Genomic DNA, 10,412 nt, shown 5'->3' on the forward strand with positions numbered 1-10,412 from the left:
TGCACAAATAAATGCAGATTATGTCTTTGTGTGTGTGTGTGTGTGTGTGTGTGTGTGTGCGTGTGTGCGTGCGTGTGTGTGTGTGTGTGCGCAAAATGTGACCCAAAAATGACATAATGGGTCAATTTATTATAACTATATAATCACATGGTGATCACAAGAGAAAAGAACATGTACTTATAATGTTTATTAACAATGGAGAAGGCAGAAGAATGAAACAAGCCAACCATTCATCCCTCCATCCATCCATCCATCCATCTATACCATTCACCACACACAGAGAGACAAACAATCACACACACACTCACACAAACACCTGTGGACAAGTTAGAGTTGCACAGTTCTGAAAGGCGGCAGGTTTTGAATCGAACCCACAACCTTTAGGATAGAATTTTTTTTTTTTTTTAACCCCGCCCTCCAGTAACTAGCAAGAAACTGATGATTTAAAAACACAAGAAACCGAATAAAAACAATGGCCGCTGGAGCTGTAGCGCCACCTAGTGTGCCGTCATCTTCTGATATTTCTAATCTGACAAACGTCTCCTCTCTTGGCTAGCAGCGGTGGGCTTGGCTATGCTCAGACACGCCCCTCTCGCTTCCCCCCCACCACCCCGCCCGCCCCGCCCACCCAAAATCGCCTCCTCTGATTTCCGTCTGTACGCCCCTGCAGACTTCCCTGCCGGTGCGCGGCTCCCTCCGTCGACTGTCGGTCCCCACGTATACGCACGAACGCGCGCGCGCACGCACACACACGAACAGACACAACCAACCACCGCGGAAACATTTCCACGCGCGCGCGCGCGCGCACAAGCTCCAGCGGCGTTGCCTGACACCGCGCATCAAACTCCGGCGGGGCTGATTCCTCCTCGTCGTCGTCCTCCTCCTCCTCCTCCTCCTCGGCCTCCTCTCCTTCTCCTCCCGCTGCAGCTCCATGTGACATGTGCTGCTCCTGCCATGGCCAGAGATCCGTTTCCATGGAGGCTCTTCAGGAAGCCTCTGTACATCCAGGTAAGCCCTCCGGGAAACCCCCTCCCTGCACTGTCGGGACTCCATCCCCGGTTTGGCGCGTCCGCATCCCGCACTCTCAGCCGCAGACGTCTCGGTGAGAACCGAGGTGCCTCCCCCGCGCTCACCCCACTCCTCCTCGTCCTCCTCAGCTGCTGCTGCTGCTGCTGCTGCTGCTAGATGTTTTGACCTTGATTTTGCGCTCGGTTTTCAGGGAATGTGCGGGGTTTTTTTGGGGGGGGGGGGTTGTACTGTGTGGGACTGAATCTTGCCGGTTGCCGTTGCTGGAGCAACCACGTCCACGATGCATCTCGCTGAACGGCGAACAGAAGCTGTTTGTGCGGGAGAAGAGGACGGGGGGGGGGGGCAAAAGAAAGTTTGGATCTTCCTGCAGTTTTGCGGGTTTTTCCACCATCAGTCATCAGTGTCTGTGCTCAGATCTTAAAGCTCACTTCTCATTATGCTGCTGCAGTGTGGAGGTGGTTGGAGGAGGGAAGGAGATGTAACAGTTGGCTGTGAGGGCAAACTAGATGACGTCCACAGGGGCGTCACTGCTGAAAAGAATATTAAAGGTCCCATATCCTGCAAACTTTCCTATTTTGTTAGTCACTGTCGATGCCTGTGGAGCTGCCAGGTTTCTCTGAGTATCTATCAGACTCTAGATCTCCATGAAACACAGCATGTCGCTCTCTGTTTGCCGTCTCAATATAAAAAAAACAGGTTTCTCGATTTCAGTTTCCTGGACCGCCGACAACACCTCCAACAACAGGCAGGAGGCGTTGTGGGAGGTCCTGGGAGTGGCATCAGCACGGTATCAGTGCCCCCTGTGACATCACAAAGTGAGATACGGTAATGTCAGAAAACAATGGTGGTGCTGGGAGAACTTTTTCAAGATGCAGGACCTTAAAATGTGCACGAGGAGCTCAACATTCTGGGGCCCCAGAAATAGACACGCACAACACGGCCGACTCGATGGAGGCCCGACGCTGGTTGCTAAATTTAATCGCTGTCCCTTCTCCGTCCCGCCGCTCGCCTCCTCTTAATTTTTCGGTTGGACACGCTCGCCTCATCTCAGCTGCTGACAGGAGAGCCAAGCGCGGCGCAGAAACAGCCGGTCTCCGGGGAGGAGCGGTGGTGGCGGTGGTGGTGGCGGCGTGGCTCCGTTTTCTAGGCCACCTCCGCCTCCCAGTGACAAGCTTCACAAGTGTCACTCACAGCTCCTTGGGGGGAGGGAGAGGGGGGGGAGGAGCTGGGTGAGAGCGCCGTCAGCTGTAAATGCGGGTGGCTGCTTTCCTTGAAATGCTTCATATTTCACAGCCAAGCTGATGTTTTTATTGCTTTTTTGTTTTGTTTTTTTCCTTTTAAATATTCACCCATTCCCAGCCTCCAGTAGCAGAAAATAGATTATTTCCCTTCATGTTGCACGGCCAAGAGGCTCGGCGAGACGTTAGAGTTTGAAGTCGGGTGTGTGAGAAAATAAAACATGAAGGTGAAAGATGAAATGAGTCTGGTGCAGTTCAGTCTGATCTGTACTGAGTGATTGATTCACAGGGGGTTTTTTTTCTCATTGACGCAGTGGTAAATGTGTAAGGGTTAAATATTTAATCTGCATCTTCATGCAAGACTGTTTCGGAAGAGATAATGCGTCAGATGAATTAGCAGCATTTCATATCCAACTGTAGTCAAAAACACGGACGGTCATTCTCGTCAATACAATGCTGTTTTTGTTGGGTTTTTTTTACCCCAAAATCTTTGCATTTGATTTCATGCTTTTGCGATTTAAAGGGCGATTCCACTGTTTTTGAGGCCGCTTGTTGGTAGTCAGTATGGGAGCCAGTGTGTGGCTCTGTGTGGAGAAACAGCTGCAGTGTGGGAGTTGCTGCTGCTGCTGCTGCTGCAGCTGTTGCAGATGCAACCTGTAACCTGTGCGCATCGCAGCCTTCCTACAGAAGTGTGCAACAGGTCGAGTGCAACACGTTGCCGTGCTGGCGTCTCGCTGACATGCACTTAACCAAAACAAGGCACGAGCTGGAAGAGAGCAATGGACCTTCCTGGACCCGCTGGACGGTGTCCATCTGGCAGGAAGCCCATCAGATATCTCCAAACGGTAAATTCTCCTGGAAGGCGATTGGACGAAACTTTTCGCACCTTGTCACAGCATGTACGGAACATTTGCATTTTTATTTTTTTTTGACCGCAGACTTCCTGCTGCCTTGACAATCGACCGTAGGCTGTGCTCCAAGGCTGTTTTCCCCACACAGCAGCACTTTCATTAATCACACGTGCACATTCCGGCTGTCCTGTCCGTCTCTGCACACAGAACCAACGCCGATGATGAAGATGATTCTCACACGGTGCTAATGCCGCAGTTGTGACTCAGCCTGCTTTGCGTGTGTGTGTGTGTGTGTGTGTGTGTGTGAATGGTGGGGTTTTGCCTGCTGTCTGGACTGTGATGAGTCAGATCTTTGTACTCTGTGTGCAGACAGTGTGGCACCCCCCCTTTTTTTCCATCCTTCTGCTGCAAGTGTCTGGGACCAGCGGCGATGCACGCCGAACTGTTCCCATTGGCCGATTCTGTCAGGTGCTACTTTTCCTTTCCACGTGCAGCCCGGAGAACTCGGCGCCTCCCACCTGTGCCGTCAGTGACCCTCAGCAGCCGATCTGTTACGCTGAAATCTCAGTCATTCGTCTCAACAAAATCACGGGGAAAACCTTGTAACGGCGGCTGCAAAAATTCCACAATCATTCAAGATTAATTTTAGTTGGAACAAAACTAGGAAGCATCTTGACTCGAAGCCCAGCTGCTGCTAAAGACATTACAAATGGATGACATTTTTTTTCTCTTCCAGACAACATATTTTGGCTTGAAAGTCGTAGCTGCTAACCTGGTCAAAGTAGCGCACACGATTCTGATTGGCTGGCCCAACGGTTAGCAGGGTTTGCTTCCCCTCATCTAAACGATTCATCAGCGAATTCTGGACCGAATCGAACGTGTCCGTGTAGTGACAAGCTCCTCCTCGTTCCTTTCCCGCTCTCTCTCTCTCTCTCTCTGCTTTCTTTTGTTTTTTTGTCTTTCTCGACTCGGCACATCAGCCCATTAACCGGCAGCCTCGGAGGAATCGCTTTATAGCCATGCATAATGGATGACCAGCCGCGCAGGCTGCAAAACACACCGACCGTCTGAACGGCGTGGTGCTGCCGTTCCTCATCTGGTCTGCGCGCACCCGCGGTGCCAGGCGCTTGATGTTCCACAGAGCTCGTGATGTTTGAGAATGAGAGTGCAGCGGAGAGTTTGGCCCAGGCCGGAGGCGGGTAGTTCAAGCGGATCGTGCCTGCCTGTCTGCTTCTTTTCCGCCCACCTCAGCACAACAGCCGCAGCTCCCAGTCAGTCGCTAATTAATAGCTGTCACAGCGGCTGCGATCGATCGGGCCTCATTAGCCGTGTTTGTGTAACTGCCTCCCCTCCACGCGGGGTCAATACATAATGCAGAGATGAAATGAAAGCCACAGAGTATCGATCGGATGGAGGGATGGATGGAGGGATATAAGGAGGGAGGACGGACGGCCATACATCTGCCCGTCTGCCGCCTCCCTCGGCGGAGCGTCCTCCTTTTCCATAAAGCCTCGGCCTCTGATGCATCTCACCTGCCCGGAGAGAAATCGATGGGAGGCGCACGAGGCGCTCGCTGGCGCGGTCGCCGCTGCTAAATGTGCCCACTCGGATTTGTAAGTCAACGGATCGATGAGTTAAAAGAAAATGTTAAAAAAAAATGTATTTCAGAAAAGGAAAAAAAAAACGTGCTCGCGATAACACTTTTTAGGGTTATTGGCCTTCCGAGGGGCCCAGATCAATGAATGTTTTTCCCCTCCTGTCTGAGGCCCCTTGAGAAGATCCCACCTGAGATTTCCTGTGGATGGTGGATTTATGACCGGAACGATCGCCAGATCAATCGAGGAGAAAGAGGCGGGGCTACGGATGCTGTTTAGGTGCTGACAGGAAGCGACAGGCTAGCTTGTAAAGAGTGAGGTCGGCGCGATCACGACGAGGCAAATTTCTCTCGATGATTGAAGAGTAAAGGACTGAAGAGAACGGAAGGCTTTTCTCTTCTGCTGACTGGACTGTAGTTTAACTCCACCCGCTACTGTTGCCCGCGACCATCATGTAAAACGTGCACTGGCCGTAAAGAAATTGTATTGACCTGACCTGATTAAAGGCTCGTCCATTCACCTCTAACCACACATTTCTATGCGCTCTGTAGCAGTTGGATACGTAAAGTAAAAGGAACCGTTCAGAAAACATTCCTGGCTCCCTGGAAACGACAGAGAATGTCAGGATGTACCTTGATTTGGAAGGAAAAAAAAAAACAATATTCCAACAATATTCCACAACACACTTTTTCCATAGTGAAAGAGCACCTCAGATCTATATATTTTAAATTAATTATCCTATTAGTCCAACTTAATATGCTGGTTTTATTGATGCCGCAAATAGTCTCAATTCAAGTTTAGATTTCAATGTTTTCAATAGAAATATGGAATGCAGAGGAATTCGGAGTGACTTTCTTCAGAATGCGCTGCTATTTCCTCCGTCATTCGCAGATGTTCTCTTTTGGTTTTTGGTCCTGCCTACGGATGAAAAGTGCCTCACAGCAGTCGCGGAAACTCAATTAGAGAGTGACAAACGACCCGGCTGAAAGCTCCGTCGACGCCGTCAAAAAAGCGGAAAATGGGCGAAAGATCCGCTTAGAGACGGACACAAATGCAAGGTCGGCCAAAAGGTCGGCGACTGGGAAGTTGCATCGTGCCACTTTAATTTGAATAGAAAATAATCTGCAGATGGATGAAATACGGAGTGCTGTGCCGCTGGGAGAGCATGAAGCTGAGCGGGAGGAGATAGAGACGCGAGCCTGTGAAGAACATTGGATGTGAAAGGGGGCGGAGGGAAGTCGGAGCAGTCCATCAACGTCGAGCACTCAGAGTTGAAGAAAAAAAAAATCATTAGCGGACGGGAAAACAGGACTGCTGAGGAGCCGCTTGTTTTCCTGCAATGTTCTCCAACTGGAGAAACGTCGTTGAGGATCCAAGTGGAGGGAATTCATCTGGCGGCGCTTTGAAAATAAAAAAGAGAATCAGACGCGCGAGTTAATGAGTCTGGGTTCCCTCGACGTGACCGAGTGCCGCCGCTGTTCCCGCCGTAAACGGCACTTCCTTTTAACTACCGACGGCGACTGCCGAGAGTCAATCAACTTAATGATCGTGCGACGCGACTCTGCCGGGAGCAGATTCCGTCTTTCTTTCTCTGGTGCTTCCGGGGGAAAAAAACAACTCTCTTGCCGACTTCTAGGAGTGTGTGAAAAAGCTTATTGAGGTCCCAGACGACGCCCGCCTCTTTCAGATGTTCAGTTTTTTTAGCACTGACAAATGACGGCAGAGATTTTTCTCCAAGGGTTGCTGGAGCGAACCCGGACCGAAGTGCAGCCCTGCTACAACCAAATAAAAAATAAGATATGTCAAATGAGCCTTTATCAGGTGGTGCCGTTTATTTTGATGAACAACCGAATAACTTCATCTTCTTGATCCAACTAAGGCCTCTTGTGCTGTTATGTGAAGTTGAAACTGGTGTTTGCCAAATTGGGATGAATCGCTCAGTTCTGTAGGTGTGATACATCCTGGAAGGATTTCAAGGCTGAAATCTCGCACATCCATCTTGTGAAGACTCAGTATTCACAAGATGGCATTTGCAGCCAGTCAGCGAGTCCATTAGCACCCCTGCAGTTGTAATAAAATCTGGAAGCAACAGTTGCAAGCTGCCACTCAACAAACACCAAAGAAGAAGAAATGAGCTGTTAGCGGCTAACTTGCTGTGGCGGTAGTTGTTTTTTTTTTTTTTTTTTTAATTGAAACCTGACGTTTTGCCACCAAAAAGGTGAAAAAGACCCTTTTCTTTACTCCCCTACCAATTCTTGCGGTGCAGCTTTTAACAAAACCCACTGTGGAAACCTTTGCCTCATCAATCCGGCATCAAACTTTGCCCTCCTAATGCGGCCAAACCTCAGCGTTGTGTAAATAATTTATTTGCTTCGATTCTGCTCCTCCATTTAGGGAGAAGAAAAAAAAAAAAAAACCTTAATGAACCGTGTGCATACAGAAGAACGTTTTCATCGGCTCTTATTAGTTTCTACATGTTTTTTTCTGAGTGTGTGTGTTTGCCAAAGGCCAGGTTCTCCTACCTGCACATGAAATACCTGTTCTTCTCCTGGCTGGCCGTGTTCGTGGGGAGCTGGATCGTCTACGTGGAGTACTCGGCCTACACGGAGCTGTGCCGAGGCCACGAGTGCAAACGTTCCATCGTGAGTATCTCACTTGGTTGTAATAAAAATCACTTTCGTGGTCGCAAATGCAGCATGTTTTAATGTACTGTTGTGGTAGTTTTTTAAGCACGTGGTCCATCCTCTGTTGGACCAGGACCAGGACCTCCCTTACCGCCACTGGCCTAGGATACACAAAATCAAAACACTTTTGTGTGACATATTTGTGGTGTGTCTTGTGATTTTCCAGTGCGAGAAATACAGAAAAGGGGTCATCGGTGGCTCGGCCTGCAGCAGCCTGTGTGAGAAAGACACACTTTACCTGGGCAAATGTTTCAGCGCCAAGCCCGGCAGCCAGGTCAGTGCTCACGCCCTCCTCCATGGTCACGCCTCTCCCGTGGACTTCCTGTTTGCTGAGGACTCGGCTCCGCCTCCCCCTGCAGGTGTACTCTGGGAGCTGGGGGGACCTGGAGGGAGTGATAAAGTGCCAGATGGAGGACACTCCTCGTTATGATTTGGGGGGTGAGATGGAGCCCAGGAGGGAGGTTGGTGCCGCGCCCGCCGCCGGTGTCGCACCCGCCGCTGCTTTCGACACGCCAACCAAGGGGACCTCGGTGCAGAAGTTCAGGGAGATGATCCTCAACCATTTGAAGGTGGGGCTCAAAGTGACCTCTCGGACTGAATTCTTCCTCCCTAACTTGTTTGGAAGAGTTGCTTCTGTCCACCAGGATTAGGAAAATGATGGAAAAGGGAAGGAAGGGAGGAACAACAGGGCTGATTGTACGGGTGAATTTGAATTAAATTTTGACGACCAGTCACGTTTGTCTGGGGTTTTTTTTTTTTGTCACTTTATTTTGCTAGCTACAGATTATGGATTCATACTAGTGGGATTAGCTAGAGCCGCAGCAGTCTTGCAGCTGTCCTTCAGCAAGAGCTAGTCTAGATGCCACTTCCTGTATTGCTATACATCTTTTTCCAGGGAAATTTTAAAGGCAGGTACTCTCCTTTCTTTTTAAGTCTGTGAAGGTTCACAGCTGTCCACGTTGCTTTCGTGTAGAAGAGTTAAATTGAGGCACCCGGACTGGTTTTGGTATCTCTCATCTTTTAAAGGTCCAGTGTGCAATATTTGGCTTGATTTATGACTTTACATTGGTAAAAACTTAACATACTGCCCATAAATACATTCATAAAAGTACAATGCAGTACAATAAATGTAATTGGGTTTTCCTACCCTTAGAGTGGTTCTCATATATATAAGAATGTACATAGAACAAGAGTCCTGCTCCGCGTTATCTGCCATCATGCGCTGCCATTTTTTAAGGAAGCCCAGTATGTAAGGAAGCCCGTCAGACAGTGCCATAAATACAAAATGCGCTGTCAGGCGGGCTACCTTAAGATAATGGGCTTCCTTAAAAAGTTTACACTCTGGACCTTTCAGCAACTCCTGGAAGTTGAATGTTGAAGAACCAACAAACTGAAAAACACTGTTTATGGGCTCGGCAAGAGCCAAAATCTGATTTTTAGCCCATCCAGATTGAAGATTAGTCTGAACATCTCCAAACACACCGATGGGTTTTGACTGTCCGTGACGTCACTAAGACCCAATGCGCCAGACCAGAGAGCGCCTTTGGAGGCGCAGAACTGTAACGTAATGGAGCAGACAGAAGAAGTAGAAAACAGCAGTCCCTGGACAGAGGAGGAAACTCATTGCCTCATCAGTCTGTAGGGTGATAGCTCCATCGAAGCCAAGCTCCAGGGCATGTAGTACGTCACACACTACACACTAACCTTCACATCGGTCAATAATGTGGCCCAGTGTGAACAGAGCCATATCCTATTTGGACACTTGCTAAAAACAGTGTGGACAGTCAGCCCTAAAAATCAGATTTGAGAAGGAATCTGATTTGAATCAGATTTGCCTGCAGTCTGAACGCAGCCAAGAGGGATGAATTGGATGTCGGACCTAAAGGTCAGCTGAGGTCTATTGTCATCAACCTCTTTGATGCACCTTTAATATGTGTTGATGTTGTTGTTGTTTTCCATCCTGGACAGTCTAAAGTGGGGGACCAGGCCAACCTCGCAGACCTGGCAACCCAGGTGCTCTCCATCACCGACGCCAACAAGGACAGTCACATCTCGCTGCCGGAGGCTCGCTCCACCTGGGCCCTGCTGCAGCTCAACGAGTTCCTGCTGGCGCTGGTGCTGCAGGACGGCGAGCACACGCCCAAGCTGCTGGGCTTCTGCGGGGACCTGTACATGACGGAGAAGGTGGCCTACTCGCCGCTCTACGGCATCAGCCTGCCCTGGCTGCTGGAGGTGTGGATCCCCGCCGGGCTGCGCCGCAGCATGGACCAGTGGTTCACGCCTTCCTGGCCGCACAAGGCCAAGATCTCCATCGGCCTGCTGGAGCTGGTGGAGGACGTTTTCCACGGCTCCTTCGGCAGCTTCCTCATGTGCGACGTGGCCGCCGCCAGCTTCGGCTACAATGAGCGGCACGACCTGAAGGTGCTGGACGCCCACCACATCGTCCCCGAGGCCTCCTTCCAGGAGAGCGTGCGGCAGCAGCGCTGCGACGTCGACCAGGACTGCCTCTACGGGAAGGACTGCCTGACCTCCTGCGACCTCACCAAGCACCGCTGCACCACCGAGGTGACCAGGCCCAACCTGGCCAAGGCCTGCGACGTCATCAAGGACTACATCCTGCGGGGGGCGCCGGCCGACGTGAGGGAGGAGCTGGAGAAGCAGCTGTACGCCTGCGTGGCCCTGCGAGGCTCCGCTGACCAGATGGAGATCGAGCACTCGCTCATCCTCAACAACCTCAAGACGTTGCTGTGGAAGAAGATCTCCCACACCAAAGACTCGTGAAGAAGAAAAAAGCACAAGTTTTAAATTGCTGGATTGTGAAATTCACTGTGAAATCTCAAAAGACGTTTCCTGCGTTCAACTGCATAGAACTGGTTAAATTTATCCTTTAATACTTCAGGAATATCAATGTCATATTAAATTAACTTTTGAGTGAACTTTGTTAAAGGGAGGAAAACATTTAAGTGCATTTTTAAAAAAATATAAAAAATAAATTTAAAAAAAGGACAATTAAAA

General features: G+C 49.9%; 1 protein-coding gene across 1 annotated transcript; it reads left to right on the plus strand.

Annotated features, from left to right (window-relative positions):
• Window positions 1-764: 764 nt before the first annotated feature.
• dipk1ab (divergent protein kinase domain 1Ab) lies at window positions 765-10,364 on the plus strand. The gene is made up of 5 exons (XM_076045139.1): window positions 765-1,008; window positions 7,221-7,355; window positions 7,564-7,671; window positions 7,757-7,966; window positions 9,366-10,364. Exons 1-5 carry the CDS (start codon window positions 955-957, stop codon window positions 10,176-10,178), a joined length of 1,320 nt encoding a protein of 439 aa, XP_075901254.1. The 5' UTR covers window positions 765-954; the 3' UTR covers window positions 10,179-10,364.
• Window positions 10,365-10,412: the final 48 nt, after the last annotated feature.

The sequence above is a fragment of the Nelusetta ayraudi genome, unplaced genomic scaffold (genome assembly GCF_046127955.1).
Source record: "Nelusetta ayraudi isolate G7.1 ecotype Tasmania unplaced genomic scaffold, CSIRO-AGI_Nayr_v1 ptg000084l, whole genome shotgun sequence".
NCBI classification, from domain to species: domain Eukaryota; kingdom Metazoa; phylum Chordata; class Actinopteri; order Tetraodontiformes; family Monacanthidae; genus Nelusetta; species Nelusetta ayraudi.